General features: G+C 33.9%; 1 protein-coding gene across 4 annotated transcripts in view; it reads left to right on the top strand.

Moving 5' to 3' along the window:
* The window catches only part of FSTL5 (follistatin like 5), a 542,283-nt gene that overhangs the window by 340,953 nt on the left and 182,072 nt on the right, over positions 1-19,258 (top strand). For all 4 annotated transcript variants that reach the window (XM_045831808.1, XM_045831806.1, XM_045831807.1 and 1 more), the window contains exon 7: positions 18,618-18,784. In XM_045831808.1, coding sequence (XP_045687764.1) covers positions 18,618-18,784 — 167 coding nt within the window. The remainder of the gene's footprint in view (positions 1-18,617; positions 18,785-19,258) is intronic.

Raw genomic sequence — 19,258 nt, 5'->3', positions numbered from 1 at the left:
TTGGTGTATTTTATTTTCTCAGTGAGCTAACATTTATTCCGAAATTTTTCTAACTCACTTGGGTTATTTTCTATGTATTTAAAATATTTATTAATAATTTCGCTATGACCAGGAAAAGACTTTTTTCAGTAATCCCCATACTTTCATATTGAATTGTTTCTCACTTGCAGTATACTGTGTCTTTACCCCTCTTTACAAATGCTACCACCAGTGGAGCACAACGATAACACGCTCCTGGGACTGGGGAGGGGAGTGCTAGATTCATTCGCCATTTAGCAGCTGGACTACCTTAGGCTGGTCACACAGCTGTTCCCTGCTTCAGTGTCCCTGACTTCAAAATGGAATAATAATTCTAACACATATGACTCGTAATGATTGAATAAATAAAAACTAGCGAAGCATGGAAGACAGCACGTGGCACACAGTAAGTGTGCCATGTATGTTAGCAACTGTCGTGTCTTATTGAAAGTCATGTTTCACTGATGCCCTTTATTCTTACACATGAACATCCAGTGCTTTTACATGCTTCCCTTTATTATCTTTTCTGTACATTTTGTGCTGTAAATTTTCGAATTTTATAGCATCCCTGCTCAACTGCTTATAACCGTACAACCTTGAAATATCTTAATCTAAGATTTAAATCCCCATCAATACAAGGAGGATAATGACAGTACTTGCTCCTATATTTACTTGAGCATTCAATCCGAAGATAAAAATCCATTACAATGTGTAGCTTGTACTTAGTGTTTAATATGTTTTAGTGATTAAAATAATTGTTGTTGTTCTTAAAGTCATTGTTTGCTAAAAATGGATTCTGGGTATATGGATAAAAGTAATAATACCATTAATATACTACAACTAAAACTAAATATTTTATTTAGGTTTTATTTCACTGTCTTGTAGCAAATCTCTCTGATAATAATCCACAGTTAATCTCCAAACCATGTTCTTAACCAATACACTTCAATTTGTTTCTTTCTCTTGGCACTCCTGTGTATCCTTACATTTATCTAAATTAAATCTTGTCCTGTATTGCTGTTTTCCCATTTCTCACTTTTCATCACTCTGAAACTTTTCTACACCTTCCACTGGGTTTGCAAATCTATCTGCAGTCCTGATAGATGCATACTCTTCTTTAAGTTGATCAAATGCCGTGATATCACATGCTCTGAATTCAACTTGATTCTAATTAGAACACTCTCTTTCTGTATTTTCAATGATTTATTTGTATAATGTATATTATCAGTAGTAGTGATAATGATGATACAAACAAAACTTGAATGAATATGCACCCTAGAAATGACAAAGATTGGTTTGCTGTTCTTTTGTTGTATTTCTCAGGGCCCAAATGTCTGAAAAAATTGGGCCAGAAATTGTTGCCAATATTCTGTGAATATTATATTTTTCTTGATGAGGTAAGACTATGAAATCATATTCATAATAATTCCCTTTAATCCTCTTCAATATTCATACCTTTACTTCATTTAATGTTTCTGTGAGGATAGTTTGTGTAAATTGGTCACTGGGATTATATCCAAGTATGTGACTATATATATATATATATATATATGTATATATATGTAAATCTAAAATATGTTTCAGCCTAAAGTCTTAAAAGCACATTTATGTAAGTATTTTTAGCACTGTATTAAAATCTAATTATATAAGATGCCTTTAGAGGAAATTATAATAATTTTTCTTATCTCAGTAAAATTTTAATATTGTACTTTTGGGGAGATTACTACATCTAACTTGATGCTTTTATTATAATATTTTAAATTCCTGCTTTTTAAAACTACTAAATTAAAATTTTTATTAAAATATGGATTATATAAAATACTTTCTATTTAACTATGCTAAACAGAGACCTTTGTCTTTATGAGCATAAGAATAATTAGTTAAGGATCTTATTGTGTCTCTGGGATGCCATGTCAACAAAATGGTGAGTTATCTAACTATATAAAAATTGATTTTTCTAATTAAATTGATAATTAGCAGTACAGAGCAAATGTTGTGCTGTGTGTGTTCATTTGTATTACTGTTTCCAACATAAATGAAATACCAGTAAATATGCATTTAGAGAATATGATGTGACATACTTTATATTCAAAAATAAAATAAAAACTATATTGGTTTAACAAATTTTTATGGAGGAAATAATATTAATGAAATGTTTCCACATAATTTAAACAAAGTATGCTATCACTTTATTGATAGTGAACAATTAATTAATTGTTAATTGTCATATTTTTAACTTTTCACATTCTTAGAAGCATATTTATGAAGGGTTACATCTATTTGTTGAATTAAAATATGTATGAAGTGTCCTGCATTATGTATAGTCATGGCTTTTTCTTTTGCCCTTAAATCAATTTGTATGGTATTAATCTTGTAACAGATAGCTCAGCTCAAACAGAGATTACAAAGGGGACTCGCCATACTAATGGCTGAGACCTCTGTGTCCTAGAGTCCAGAAGAGTTTTCCTGGGCACAATATTTTTATGCATCCCTCTGTTGGATAGAGTGAGACATGACTGAAATGTTCCTCTGGCAAAGTTAATAGTCCCCCTTTGTGTCTTTTCCGTACGGAGTGCCATGGTTACATTTTCCTGATGAAATGTTAAGTTGCAGACCTGAGCTCCTAACTTGGTCGCTAGCTGCCACTTTAATACATAAGACACTAAGCAAGGCTTCTGAGGAGTCCCTTGGCAGGATGACATACTCATATGACAGCAAAGCCTTCAGTGTAGCTTGAGACAGTCCCAGACATGTCACCGGACCATGCAGCTTGGCTGTTGAAGCTTGGAGTCATTTTATTTTTTGTGTGTGAAAAGAATGCAAATATAAAAGCAATATGGGTCATTTCTTTTCCCTAGTATTATTTACATCAAAGACTAGCGTAGCAATGGAGAAAAGAACCAGTGGGTGATATGATTCTCCACAAGATTATTTTTCCTGTGGCCTGTCTTTTATTCTGTACATTCCTTCTGTTAGATCAGCTGTACCAATTTTTTTCGTGTTATTCTGTCCTCATTCTATTCTTATCCATTTATACTCTCTCTTCTCAAAGAAATTCTGTTTGTTACAGTGTCAATGCTGTAAAACTGTAAAGTTTTGTTTCCTGCCAAATATATATGTATAGTTTTTTTTTAATTTTATTTTATTAATAGGGAATACCTACCGAGGGTATCCTTTTGCACTCATCCTTCAATTTCCTTTCATTGAATACTAAATAGTACCCAGCCAAAACAAATCCATTTTGTTAACAATTTCATACATAGTGTAGTGTTTGTTCATATCTAAAATAGCCTTGATTCTAAATGAAACAGATTATGAAGTTTAAAATACTATGGCTTTTTCCTTTGATTTTTATAAATGTCCATTGAAATATCCTGCTAATTTTATATAATTTTTAAATCTAACTATAAATCATTTTCCTGAATTTAAAATAAAAATATATCACCAAAACAAACAAGCAAATAAAATATAACCAGAGACACTGAAATAAAGAACAAACTGGCAGTAAGCAGAGGGAAGAGGGAGAGGTATAACAGGGGAAAGGCCGTCAAGGAACATATATAAAGGACACAGGGACAAAGCCAAAGTGGGGAGTTCAAGGGTAGGAGGCAGGCATGGGTGGGGCAGGGGGATATGGTGAGGGAGAAATGGAGAAAACTGTACTTGAACAACAATAAGAAATTAATTATAAAAATATGTATTTTATCACAAATATTTAAAATATAAAGAAATGTCATCTCATAAATTATGTATCTTATATCACAATTTAATAATATAAAACTGAGACTTACATATGAAAATAGTGACATTTGACAATTTAACTATACTCTATTAGCAATTAATCATCATGTGAGTTTTGACCCAATTTTTTACCTACTTAACCAAAAATAATGATTTTACTTTTTTTATATGATGCAGAAAATAGTTCAAGCTGTTTCTTTTAAGGATTACTAAACATCCTCTTGTATTTGCCTCAGCACCTTCTTTTAAAAAGAAATGCACTTAAGTTTTCTAGTTAGTGCTGTTCACAAAATTTCCTCAAGTGAGCAAGATAAAAGGTCTTAGTAAAATCTCTTTAAAATTGAGAAATTTACTATAAATATTAAATTGACATATAATACTGAAAATTTTACTTGTAAAGAAAGCCACACAATGTAGATTCTGATATTTATTGTACTAGACCCCTTTTCTCAAATATTCAAACATGCTTTGGAAAATCTGAAATCTATACTTATAGAATTAAAAGTTATACCAGTTCTAATTTTATAGATATGTTTTCAATGTGTGTAATTTAAGTCTAGTGCATTAGTTTTAGCAATTGATGTTTAGATCATCTATTCATACAAACCAAGTTAAGTGTGTAGTTGTTCACGTCTTTTTTTTTATGATAAATTACCCTAAATCTGAGTTTTCAAGCACTTGGATAGCATTTAATTTGCCAGAGCTTTCAAATGTACTATACTTACATAAAATTTGTAAACACTTGTTGTTTCAAGGTAGTGATATTATTTAAAGTTATGCCTAGAAATCCCGAGAAAAGTACATTTTAAAGTAATTAAAACTGCATATATATATTCAAAGAAGATGCATTTCTAGCTTTATAAGTGATATAAATCCATCATTGTATGGAACAATCATTGGCATGTAAAAAATTTAAATTGAGGCCTTTTTAATTTGAGGGGAAGTGAGAATAAATCAGGATGATCTTTTTTTTCCCCTTCAGTTCTATACCTTCCCAGAACTACAGGCCATATATAAATGTTACTCATCCTCTCATTAATCCTTAGAAATTCCCTCTCTCTTAAGTATGAATGAGTAGAAATGAAGGTAAGCCTGATCAGTGAAAAATTGCACTAGGCAGGTTGAAAAGGTAAGGAAGAGTTTATCCAAGGGTTTAAAAAATTGTTTTGTTTATTGTTGTTCAGTTACAGTTGTCCCACCTTTTCCCCATTGCTCTCCCCTACCCTGCTCCCCCACTCCCACAGTCAGTCCCCGCATTGTCTGTGCCCATGAGTCTTCTATTCATATTCCTTTGCTTGCCCTTTCCCTTTCTTTTCTCTATTATTCCCCTCCTGACTCCCCTCCGGACACTGTCATTTTGTTATTTATTTCCAAGTCTCTGGTTCTATTTTGCTTGCTTGTTTGTTTCGTTGATTAGGTTCTATTTATAGGCAAGATCATATGGTATTTGTCTTTCACTACCTGGCTTATTTCACTTAGCATAATGCTCTCCAGTTCCATCCATGCTGTCTCGAAGGGTAGGAGTTCCTTCTTTCTGCTGTGTAGTATTCCATTTTGTAAATGTAACACAGTTTTTTGATCCACTCATTTACTGATGGGCACTTAGGCTGTTCCTAGCACTTGGCTATTGTAAATAATGCTGCTGTGAACATTGGGGTGCACAGTTTCCTTGAATTGGTGATTCAAGATTCTTAGGGTATAATCCCAGCAGTGGGATCACTGGATCAAAAAGCAGTTACATCTTTAGTTCTTTGAGGAAATTCCATACTGTTTTCCACAGTGGCTGCACCAGTCTGCATTCCTACCAACAGTGTTCTAAGGTTCCCTTTTCTCCACATCCTCTCCAGCACTTATTGTTTGTTGATTTGTTAATGATTGCCATTCTGACTGTTGTGAAGTGGTATCTTGTTGTGGTTTTAATTTGAATCTTTCTGATGGCTAATGATGCTGAGCATTTTTTCATATGTCTCTGGACCCTCTGTATGTCCTCCATGGAGAAGTGTCTGTTCAGGTCCTTTACCCTTTTTTTAAACTGGATTGCTTGTCTTCCTGAGGTATCATTGGCAAATATGTTTTTCCCATATGGTTGGTTCCCTTTCCATTTTGTTGATATTTTCTTTAGCTGTGCATAAATTTTTTAGTTTGATGTAGTCCCATTTGTTTATTATTTCCTTTATATCCCTTGACTTATAATACATAGATAGAAAGAGAGATTGAACTCAACTCCACTGAAGCAAAGAGTAAAAGAGTTATTAAGCACTGGAGTGAACAAGCAGAAAATACTGAAGGACAATAAGATGGAGATGAGGTTAGTCAACCTTACTAGGCCTGATGTGGGCTTGTTCGATTTAGGCTCTCACCCTCTCATAGAAACTGGGGAAGGGGTGCTATCTTATTTAGTAATTACATTGCAAAGGTATGGCTCCCCTATCCTTGAGAAAGACATTCCCAGTGTGTAAAACTAACAAGAGGCTGGAAAAAGATTTACATCCCGAAGGGGTGAAGAAAGTTTTTACAACTATAACTTATCTAATAAAAGTGCTCTAAGACAAGGGCGATCAGAATTTTATAATCTGGACAGGTTTTGTCTATAGTTTAGTCAAACAGGGAAACATTAAGCCTGTCTTGGTCAGAGCTAGGTACCTCTAATGTCTTAGAGAAAGTAGTGGCAGAGTGGACAAGGGTTCCTTGGAAGATTTCCCTTCTCCAAAGCATTTCTCCTAAGCATTTTGGTGGTTAAAGACACATTTGAATCAAAATGTTCCCTATTAAAATGTAAATACTCTCTTGGAAATCAAGCTTGTTCACAGATTAGCACTGTGAAAGATTTACATGGGACAACCAAATTGCTTTCCTTCCGGCTCAGAAAGGTACCCTGGGAATTAGGGTGTTTTTTATCTAATTGGATGTTAAGAAGACAGATGGAATGATCGCTGTTATACACGAAAAACTTGGAGGACAAAGACCTAATAGGATGCTACTTTCAGGAAGTAAGAAATTACATTTGGACAGGAAAAACTCAACTCAGTTTTACACTTCACACTGGACTCTAGGAGTAGCAAATGTCATAGTTATTATCAAAGCATACTTTTATTTATTTACATTCCTCTCAAAGATAAAAATGCAGTGGTAGCTTACAAATTCACCCACATATAAATGGAAGCCATTTACATGTATTCTGTATGCAATTATCTTATGCTTAGTGTTCTGAGCCTAGACAATGAACAGAATGCAATATATCACTTTTAAATTACTAAAGCATGTGCAAGGACTATGAAAACCAGCAAAATAGTGGCTCAGGGACTAGGCAACTTTCTGCAAAGGGTCAGAGAGCAAATATTGGCTTTGTGTACATACATTTTCTGTATCAGCTACTCAACTCTGCCTATACAGTCTTGCATGACTTAACAATGGAGATAGTTCTGAGAAATGTGCCCTTAGGTGATTTCAATGTTGTGTGAACTTCACAGAGTACGCTTACACAAACCTAAATGGTATAACCTACTACACACCTAGGTTATACAGTATGGCACAGCATTTATTTAGTCTGTCAACCCAAACATTTTTGTGTAAAGTATGACTGTATAGCTGAAAGCAGCCTTAGACAATAGCATAAATAATACAGTAATGAATGGGTATAGTTGTGTCCAATACAACTTTATGTACAAAAACAGGTGGTGGTGGACCAGAGTTGGTCACTGGGCATAGTTTGCCAAGCCCAGGACCATGGGAACTTTGCTGATGTGAATAAGGCTGTAATATGCGCAATTCTTTTATATCCTACCTGAGTTAATGCCCCACTTGCAAACATATGGGTGATGTGCATGTTATGCAGAGAAAAGAAGGCCAAGGACTGAGAATTTGTCAATAAACTTGAAAGTGACAAGAAAAAGAAAGGCTCTCTAGACAGAAATGTCTTTAGAGTTGAAAAGGGCAATTCATTAGCTGATTAGAGCTTGACTGGATTAAGAATAGCAGACTCTCTTTTTGTAATTTTCTGTTCATCAATCTTGAGAAACTTTTGACCTGTGCAGAAGAAGGGAGATTCCCAGGCTCACAGCTGACTAAACCTGATGCCTTCCCAAATGTAAGCGAATGCATTGGTATTCCAGGATAAACAAAGATATCCTGTGATTTTGATTAGTTCAGTAAATCCCCAGTAGCCTAATTAATTCTGGATGAACTGTTAAATTTGTTTCTGGATTTGCATAGCTGAGCCCCAGTCCTCAGACACTGAGAAGAGCTGGCTGCCAAAATGAAGTCAGTGCCCAACTCCCCGTCTTTCACATCTATGTGTTGTAACACATCAGAGAGGCGATCTATGAAACTTCATAGTGAAGGCAAATGCTCTGGATCCCAGTTCCAGTTTTATCAATAAGAGCAGCATGTGATGGCAAGTAACAATCTCCCCTATCCGACTTGTTTTAATTAGGCAAAAAAAGCTAAAGTCTTTTTCAGTCTGAAATGCTCAAATTCTATTACACTGAATGCAGGGAATAGTTCATTCATGGAGCTCTTTGTGACTGACAGTAATCTTAAAAAAGTGAAAATTTTTCCATTTATTAAAGACAGAGAAAATAATGTGTCATTTGATTGACTCCGACATTAACATCCTGGGGTTTCCTGGAGATAAATTGAAGAAATAAGTTGAAGGCTAACATTCTTTCCTTTTTTCTCTAATAGCTTTTTAACACACCACTGAGCACACTGTTAACATACAGGAAATGGGTATTGATTAGCTGATTGCTTTACACTGACTGACAAATGAGGATACACAGGAAACTCTTCCGTTGAGATTCTCTCTTTCATAGGTCTATGCAATTTCTCTTCAGAGTTTACTACACTGAATTCCATTTATAAGTAATCACATTAAAAATTCTTAAAATTATTAAAGACAGTGAGTTAATTCAGTATTTTATGTATTCAGCAATTTGAGCATTTAGAATATAATATCAAATTTCATCAAACCACATATGATATGTATACCAAGAAATCATATAGGAAAAAACACTTGATTACTTCAATATTTTATTGATTTTTTCATGATTTTTTAAGTGGAAGGGTGATTATCACTACGTTCCATAGTGTTTTATTTTTTAAATATACATATGTTTAAGTACAGCCCCAAGGACACTTAGCTAATATGGAAGAGTAGAACCAAAGTTGAGCATAAGCAGCCTTATGAGTCGTGAGCCCAGGTGTTTTCTCTCACGCTTAAGTAACATCTATGAAAATGAAACCAATGCCATTATCCATAAACAGTGCCATTTCTCAAAATAATCATAATGTTACTTTCCTAAACATGGTGAAATTGTGCCTAACAACCTACAAATACTTCAATAGCTCTCCGCTGTTAATAACAGCTGCAGCATAGCCAGAATTTACTAAAAACCAGACACTGTAACATTTTAAAATATCATCTCTTTATCTTCACAGTATTGTTAGAAGGGACCAACTTTAGTTTAAAGGTGGAAAAATGAAGAGTTGCAGATTTGCAATAACTTGTCAAAAGGCTTCTCAATAGTGTGCATTAGAAACCAAACTGAGGCAGGCATCAAAGTCACGTCTTGAATCTGGGTTTTATTGATAATATAGTTCATGCTTTCATCCTTCATGTTATTCAGACTTCATTGTCAGAGGCGTATATCTTTTAAGATAATTGCTTTACAAAATTAGCAAAGATAAGATTTTTTTCCCCTTCTGAGTAATTATGGTCAAGGACCCTAACTCCTTCTGTTTTTGCATTAGCCATCCTTAGTGTGTTGGGGAACATTTCTAACCAATCATTAGATGGCTACTGAAGCTTCAGCATATGCTTTTTAATTGAATGTATTGGGGTGGCATCGGTTCACAAAACCACACAGGTTTCACCTGTACAACTCAACAAAACATCGTCTGCACACTGCACTCTGCACCCACCACCCCAAGCGAAGTCCCTTTCCGTCCCCACTTTCTCCCCTTTGCCCACCTCCACCTAACCCCCTTTTCCTCTGGCTGTCACCACACTGTCCTCTGTGTCTCCCTCCCTTCTGACACTGTCTGCTCCATGTATGTCTTTAACACAATAGCATCAGAAATAGAAAAACAAAATTGGGATCGCAACAGCATTTACTGAATAGGGTAGTTTTGAAAATTAAATGAAGTCAATACTTAGAATAATGCCTAAAAATAGTAAGTGCTTTGTAAATTTGACAATTATTCTCTTTTACTGTAGTCCTGCAATAAGCAACACACTTGTAAAGAAATGTTAAACTTGGTAGAATATACCTTGAATTATTAATGCCTTATTATTCTAGACTATATACCTACAGTGTTAAAATTACTCAGTTGTATGCACCTTTGAAATTTTCCAAAACGTAAATATAAAAGTAACTTGACTACTTTGAGTGAGTACCCAGTTGTCTCAATTGGATACAGTTTTGTTAGGGCAGGTGTCAAATGGAAACTATTCTTCATGAAAAAGAATTATTTTCCAGTTGCTAGTGTCATACATATCACTGAATGAATCGGCTTCTTCACAAACTTCAGTTTAAAATTCTAAAGTATATAATTTATTTGAAAGAAGAAATTAAATAAAAGTGAGCCAAAAAGTTGTATGGCAATTGTGCAATATTCATAAGACCACAGAAGGAATACCAAAGTGGTGAATAAAAAAAGACAATGAGACTCCCTATTGTTAACATGTAAAACTGCTCAAGTATGATCAGAATGCAGTCATGTCTATAATGTTGTATTGTCCTTATTACAGTTACAAAGAGAATAAGAAATGAAATTCCTATTCTGTGGAAAAGCCTTTGCTTCATTGTTTTAAAGAAAATATTTTATTAAAGCCTTTTTATGTATTTCCCCATAAGTTGTAAATCCCACCAATGACAGAGGGAAAATGACTTTTTTGTTGTAATAGCTACTTTTATGTATGCTTGAGGCTCTCTGTCCTTCTCATGTCTTTCAGAATTTGTGGCAGGAATAATTACATTATCATTCTTATTATTTGAAGTTTCCTCTCTACCAGCTCCTTTTCTCCAGGATAAACTCAGGATTCCTTTGTTCTGTTCCTTAGCAGATTCTTCTCTCCCCATTTACATGGCTTCTTTTTTTTTCTGCCCAATATATTAAAGGTAGCTTAAAAATTTATGTGTGGCTACCTACATTGTTTCTTTACAACACCTAAACACTCTGCTTTATCTATATCATATGCTAGGCTTCTGCAAAGCTTATGGATAACTTGGCTCTTGTAAACATGAACTAGCAGATCTAGTTTGTCTACAGCAGGTGTTACTTACCAATGGAGAAAGTCTGTATATGAATTTACACTCTTGGTCAAGGTATATAAGAATTTATATTGCTTTAGCCCTGGCTGGTGTGGTTCAGTGGATTGAGGGCCAGTCTGGGAAGCAAAGGGTCACTGGTTTGATTCCCAGTCAGGGCACATGCCTTGGGTTGCAGGCCCCTCTCTCTAAAAATACATAAAGAGAAGCAACTACACATTGATGTTTCTCTCCTTCTCTTTCTCCTTCCCTTCCCCCTCTCTAAAAATAAATAAATAAATCTTATAAAAAAGACTTTATATTGCTTTATATTCTTCCTGATTCTATCACCAAATTTGGTAATTTACGCCAGTCTGAAAGAGTTGACTTAAATTTTCATCTCCCTGATGACACTTATGGTTGAGTGCTTTTTTAGATTTTTCTTAGCTTTATAGGTTAACTAATCATGAGACATTTGTTCAAGTCTTTTGTTGATGATTCTTTGGAGTTGTTTGTATTTTTCTTACTGATTTTTAGGAGACCTTTATCAGTTCTGCATATGAAATTGTTACTGGACTAAAGGGGGTCTGTCTGAATGCATCTAAGCCCAATAGGACAGGAATGGCAGCTTGCAGCAGACAAAGTAAGCGTTTGGTGAGCTACTGCTCAACACCTCCCCGATGGCTCCCCGATGGCTTAAAAGGGATGAGTTATAAAGAATGAAAAAAAAAAACACAAAAACATTCATCTCAATGACTACGTGAGTTAGAGTCATGGTCAGGGCCCTTGTCTCTTCTGATTGGTCAGCGCTAGGGTGTGGGGTAGTTGATCAGTTCATCTGGTTGTGGTATCAACCATAGTATCCTTGCCTCTGGTTTCACTGCTTTCTTGGATCTGGAGCTGAAAGACAACTGACACTTAGATGTTACCTCTAGTTTGACTAAAATTCTGTCTCTGTGATCAGTAGATCCCAAGACTTTGTTCCTAAAAGTAGTTAATGCTGATCAGAACCTCGTTGTCCTGAGGGCTTAATAATTAAGGTAATGGATGTGCAGGCAAGAAGGAGACAGGAGAGGCAGGGGGCCAGGTGAAGCCAGTTTTAATCAAAAGAGCATGGAGCACAGGTCCTATTAAAGAAATGAAGTTTCTGTGTGATTATACAATCTTTGCTAGGTTTGTGAATGGCAAAACTGTATTTTCTTGTTTGCTGGCTTGCATTTAGGTCTCAATAATGTCTTTTGAGGAAAAGACAGTCTAAATTATAATGTAGTCAAACTTATAAATCATTTCCCTATGGTGAATTTTTTGTGCCTTGTTTAAGAAATCATTCTCTACCCCAAGATTATTAAGATATTCTCTTACATAGTTAGGCATTTTTGAAGTATTGAAGCTTCATGTTAAATTCAGCATCATATTTGAACACCTTCTTTGCTCTCTTTTCCTTTTTGCATCTTTCAGTTTCATCTAGGGTCATTTTCTTCTGATCGAAGAACATTCTTCAGAAATTACCTAGAGGCAATTTACTACAAACGAACTTTCAGTTCCTTTTTAATATTTTTACTTTATTTTGATTTTTATCTTTGTGTATAGGATTCTAAGGTTGATTTTATTTTACCTGTACTTTCACTAGCTTTTTGTTTCTGGTTTTGCTGATGATATCTATTACTTAACTCTCCTTAATGTGAAGACAATCCATTTTTTTATTTGCATAATTTTAAGATTTATTTTTGTCTTTATCTTCAGTTTTACACTTTACTGTCTAGGTGTGAATAATTCTAGTTTTTCTTTGTATGAACTTTGATATACTTCTTAATGCATTGACTGGTGTCTCTCATCGTTTATAGAAGAAGCTACTGTTTCTTCATGTACTGCCTCTGCCTGTTTTCTCTGTTTTCTCCTTCTGAGATTTCAAATACATTTACATTTTGTTAACCTCATCTGTATTTTCAAATTTTTTTATCTTTAAAGAATTTTTATTTAGTAGATGATGATAGACTTAACCAAAAGGATTTTAATTAAAGTTAGTATATAATCATTAGGACAGTGCGAATGACCTAAAATATGGTGGAAATTTGGAAGAGGGCTAAGGAAGGTCTTGTGAGAACATGGTCAGTTAGGTCGGATCTTGAAAAATAAATGCACAGGAACAAGGAGCATTGGAATAGAGTTTTTTCCAGGCATTTTTTTCTGAAATAAAGTGCTCAAAGTAAAAATTCTGTTACACCAGATTCATGTTAATTTTGATATATTCTGCGTTGATGAGCATAAATATTTTAAGTTAAATATCTAAGTGTGTTGGTGTAGGCACAACAAAATATTTTCAACAGCCTTAAGTTATATCATAATACTTATATATTAACTAAGATCCATTGTGTGTGTTTTTGTATATTTTTATCTTTATTTTACTTTTTTCACTACCATTCAGTTCCCTTTTACTCCCTTCTCCCAGCAATCACCGCCCTGTGATGATTTTTATCCTTCTTTTTTTTATTCCATCAGTTTTTAAGTCTCTTTTCCAGTTTACTAATTCCCTTTTCTTGCTGTGTCTAATCTGCTGTTAAGTATATCAGTTTAATTCTTACATTATCACATATTTTATTTATATAATTTCTACTTGGTTACTTTATAAACTTATAATGTTTATAGATTATAGGTTCAAGTTCTTTGTCAAAACTTCTAAACTGGATTTTATTTTCATAAACATAAATCTGATAATCCTGGTGGGAGTGTTGCTATTATATGATATTTCAGTTCATTCTCATTTTCTTTCTTTTTGTGCCATGTTATCTCTGATTGTTTGCTTGATATTTTATTTTTTAAATTGCGTATATCAATGATTATATGACTAGGGTAATATTATTCTACTACAGACTAGAAAGCTTCATGTTTTATGAGACACCCAGGTAATGGTGAGTGGCAGCCCATACATTAATTTGCAGAGGATAGCACCTCACACAGAGATGGAAGAAGCATTATTGTGCCTGTCCCAGGTGCCTGGAGGAACAAGAAGAAACAGAAGGGCACTTTGGCCTCTTAGTCATCTTGTCAAGATGGGAAAATTTCCCAAAGCAATGTGTGACTCCAGGTGCAATCTCATAGCTCTAAGTTATAGTTCCTTTTAGGACATTAGCTAGACAATTCCTCTCTTTACTGTTATCTCTTTCAAACTTTTAAAATATGTTATTTTTTTGTTCACTTTGGCAGTACATGTACTAACATATATTAAAAGAGTCCAGTGTCATTTGTTTGTTTGTTTGTTTGTTTGTTGTCTTAGTTCTCCAGTGGAAGAGTTAATCCAAATTATCTGGTCCATGGTTAATAAAGGAAAAAAGTGTCTAGATCTCTTGATACATAATCAAAATTTTTGTTTTATTTTAATAATACAAATTATAATACAAGCATACAACATCTTATAGATAAGCAATTAGTATCAAAGCTTTTGATACTAACATCATTTTATCATCATGCTCTAACATCATTTTATCATAATGTTAGTGTGTATCTTGGCATACCTAAATTAGGTAAGCATTAACATTTATTTTGAAATCAACTACTTCTTGAAAAAGATACCATCAGAATATTCCAATTAGTTAAGGAGTTCAGCCTTGAGTAATTGCTGTTTTCTTATTATAAGAATAATTAATTTACTCCATCTAGGATTCCTAAGTATCTATTTTGAGATGTGTTTCTGACTTAAGTATTTTATTATTTTCTGGTTTTAATTAGTAACATATTTTAGTGAAATAGAGAAGGGGAAAATACATGTTATTTTAAAATATTTCTGATAAAATTTCTTCTAGGTTTCATTCTTATACTATTATAATAGGACTCATAAGCATCATTAGGGCAAAAAGCTTATGAGACTAGTATTTAAATAAATGGAATATTGAACATAATCTGAATTTAAGAACTAGAAAAGGTATAGGTATTTAGAGGGACTGAATTTTGTTTATGATAAGTTATAATCTTATGATTTTGAAATGATGAATTTTCAATGAAAATTACTAAAACTGTTCTTTCTAACTGGTATTTCACAAATATTCATAGTATTTTGTTCCCATTTGGTTCTATTTTAATGTCACATACTTTTTTTTTCACACAAGATCCTATTACTACTTTTATCACCCAGTTGCTATTGGAACAGATGTTTTATGACTACTTGCATGCTGTGGTTGAAGTTGTACTCAGCTACACTTGTCTCTTTGGCTTCAGATTCTGCCAAAGACTTAATAATTTTTTATTCCTTTAAAGTAAGCTCTTAATATTCCTCTAAGCCAAGCTGTGAAAATGAGAAGGGGATCCACAGGGGGAAACTATTTTACTTGTTCTTAGCTTTCCTAAGTAATCAGAAGAAAAAAAACTGGCCTGGAAATGGCATTAACAGTCTTCATTCGTAACATGAGATCAGAGGAAATACCATAGCATTTGCTATTTCTTTGTATTTATGAGAGGGCCACTGATAGGAAGCAAAATGTATATATCAGAAGTAGTACTGAGATATTTTTTTAACTCAGCATTGTCTGTTATACCTACCCTATATGTTTTTGTCTGGGCATCAGATTACTTTTGATACATTGTGATATATGTGTGCATATCATTGGAGCTGAAAGGATGGGGGGAGGTACCAAAGCAGTTGTCTATACATTAACCAGCATAAGAAATGTATTGGTATGTTGCTATAGAATAAATTATGTTCTCATTAATGTGTACTTGTAAAATATTGATTAACCATAATTGATAAAGTTATTTTCAGTACTTTTCTTTGAAACCCATATTTCTAACAACTATAATCTCCTAAATATACACACTCAGCAACAATGAATACCTCTTAAAATCAGTTTTAAATTCATTTATAGATTGATGCATAGTTATTGTTTCAGATTATTAATGCACTTCTAGACATAATCACCATTTATCTATAAAAGCTATAAATATATGTCCTATAAGTATTTTATTCACTATTAAAACATTCTTGATAAAAGAAATTAAGAATAAAAATGGTTAACATTTGTGGTTTTGTCAGATGATATCATTGCTTGGCAATAACTGTCAGAAAAACTAGAAAGATGAGCATAACAGCAACATAGGTAAAATGAATCTTGCTGCTAAATTATTTAAAGAAGGGACCACTTTATTTTGATAAGTAACAAGTGAACATAATTGAATTTGTATGTGTAGTTCTATATAATATATTAAGGAAGAAATGAAACATAGCATGAAATATGCAGAAAGGAAAATCTGAAGAGTTTCAAAATGCATATCATTATTTAATAATACATATTACTGAGATAGTCTTGAAAATCATTTTAAAATGTTATCTCCAAATTAATGAAAAAGCTTTTCTGTGCATGTTAATATTCCCTGGGTGGATAGTAATTCTTATTTCTAATTATGCATCCTCTCAAAAAATTACACTTTAGAAAGATTTCCCCATATAACGTTGTGGCAAATCTCAGCATTTATTCTAACATGTTCGCATTATCTAATTAGCATTGTAAAGTGTAACTACCAAAAGCACAACCAGTGTGAATGGCCTGGGACCTCCACCAGATGCAGAAGGTTAGTGAAGAGATTCCAAGGTGACATAACAGTGGTTGTGTTTCACAATGCCAGAATAGTCGATGTGAACATGCCGTTTTTAGAACCAGATGTCCCATTATGTCTTACATGATTTTATGAGGAACCAGAAACTAAAGTTTAGGAATGTTATTGGAAAATAATTAATAATTATTACATGATACTTTATCTCACATTATTACCTTTATAATGCTCTCTCTTCCCATAGTTTATAATGTTAAAAAAAGGATCATTGTGTCTACAAATTTGAATTTTTTCTATGCTTAATTGGTCAAATACTGTTTCTTTTTGTGATTTTATATAAATATAAATATGTATAACAGAATCAGTAGTGAAGAAAAGCAGATTGAAAATATTTATTATGTTCTTGTCATTCATAATACACTGAAATATAATGTGAATATGGATAAGTGTCATTAGGGAACATTACAATGTCTATACAAATGTCTGAGTAAGATGCCTGTTATCAATGTGATTTTTTTTTCAGTGATTCAATAACCAAAAAAAAAAAAAAATGAACTAAGGCTGAGTGTCTCTTATGGGGATTTATAATTTCAAAACCATGGCTACCTGCTCTTCTGACAAAACATAACAATAACTTAAATAACCTTGGCTTTTAGACTTAGAGACTAGAAATTATATAGCAAAATATAAGGGTCAATTAACTTCTATTTATTTTCATCAGATAATGGAGTCGCAGCCAGTGACCCATGGCATCAGAGATCTCAACTTTAAATTAGCTTGTGCATTTTGGGGGATTTTCCTGGCCTTCTGATACAAAGATGTGTGCCGTTGTTAACAGTACTATTTATGATAGTACCAAAATGATTAAAGAACGATGTATTGACTCTTTTATAAATATTTTACAAAATTCATTTGGTTACTGTTTCTCTTCCTCCTCGAGAAGAAGACAGGATTCAGAAACAGAAGAGGGTAGAATGGTGAAAAGGAACGGGTGGGGGAAGGTTGTAAAGCAGGCAGCAATGATTGTACCTGATCGTAATAGTACAGATTTTAAGCTGCCACGTTCTCCACTCAACCTCCCCATGAAAATGTCATCAACCACAGCAAAGGAACAAAGGACAATTATTGTGCCCCCAACCACCATGGAAATTTCAGATCGAGTAGTGGTTTGTAATATTCCTGACCTGGCTAAGATTGAGCCAACTCAAAATGCAAGACTCAGTCATGGCATTGAAAGGTAGAGTGTCTATAAATGTCATCTAAAAACTGAAGGCTGCTTTCACCGGGCGAAAGTCGGTAGGCTTATCCAAGTCATTTTCAGGTCCTTGACAGAGTTGTTAATTCCCATAGGTGGTAAGGGTTGCCCGAAAACTGGGGGGAAAAAGCCAGATCCCAGTTACTAACTATACTTTTGGTTCAGAATAATTATTAGAAGAAATGTAACCAAAGTTTAGTTAAAAGTATGATACTTAACTTTAAAATTTAGAGATGATAAAGCACTTGTATGTTCCCACACTGTCTCGATAAAGGCCGCTGACAGAATTTCACTTAATTGCTATTTGGTTGGCGAAGTTCAGTTTTTCCTCCTTCAACTTTGCAAATAAAATCTCATTCTTTTAGAGTCAATTTATGTTTCCCAGCATAATGATGCATTTTATCTATTCAGCTACGCTAGTGTTCTCTGAAGCCAGCCAACAATGATCTCATGTCACCTACAATATAAATCTATCAGTGAATAAACAACATCATTTTTATTTCAATGCCAATGATACAGCCCATGTTGATTTGGCAGTTAAATAATTTATTTCTCTTTTGGGTGCGACTGCCAGACTTATTATAACTCTACTTCTGATATTCACTTCATGTCTAATAATACCTTGCCTCATGAGGATGCTTGTCAATCAAGTTGAAATGTCATTCTGATCTATTATTGGAAACAATTTACTCTGTGTTTAGTTCATCACAGGTCTCTTCCTAGTTTATTTAAATTACAAGCCTTCACTACTGGTGCTTAAACACTTTGTACATAACGAGGTGCTCATCAACATTACCGACCCTTTATCTCTACAGAGGTGATCCAGCTGAGTCTGCCTGAAGACCAGAAGCTAAGCATCACCGCAGCAACCGTGGGACAAAGTGCTGTGTTGAGCTGTGCTGTTCAGGGAGAACTGCGGCCACCCATCATCTGGAAAAGGAACAATATTATTCTAAACAATTTAGATTTGGAAGACATCAATGTGAGTACATAAATAAATGTATCTTTGTAATTTGTATATTCCACATGACACACTCTAGACTTTATGAAGTCCAGGGAGTTTAATGAATATTGCATGTAGAGTAGAAGAGAATTGTTGGAACATTGTCACGTTCATTCTACTGACCAGGAGGTACACTGTGGATCATCTGAAAGTATCTAAATTATCCAGACCATTTGTTCAAGTGTGGTAAGCAGGTGATGGGGCACTGTGATGGTATGAAGTCACATAAACTTAAACCACAAGGGCCTGACTTTCAGAATTGCTCTAGTTACCAATAATTAATCTTGTATTTGCTATTTTGGTTGAGTGACACCCTATAGCTTGTGAGGTGTTAGAGTGGGGAGAGGCAGTTTTTGCCTCAAAAACTTTATAATGTGTCATAAACAATAAATATTAATCAAACAAATAAAAGAGTTACTGTTCTGAAATGAAGAGATGTGTTTCTCCACTTTG

This window comes from Phyllostomus hastatus, unplaced genomic scaffold, assembly GCF_019186645.2.
Source record: "Phyllostomus hastatus isolate PE091 unplaced genomic scaffold, TTU_PhHast_1.1 phas_contig_159, whole genome shotgun sequence".
NCBI lineage: Eukaryota > Metazoa > Chordata > Mammalia > Chiroptera > Phyllostomidae > Phyllostomus > Phyllostomus hastatus.
This window is presented reverse-complemented; position numbering and strand designations above follow the sequence as displayed.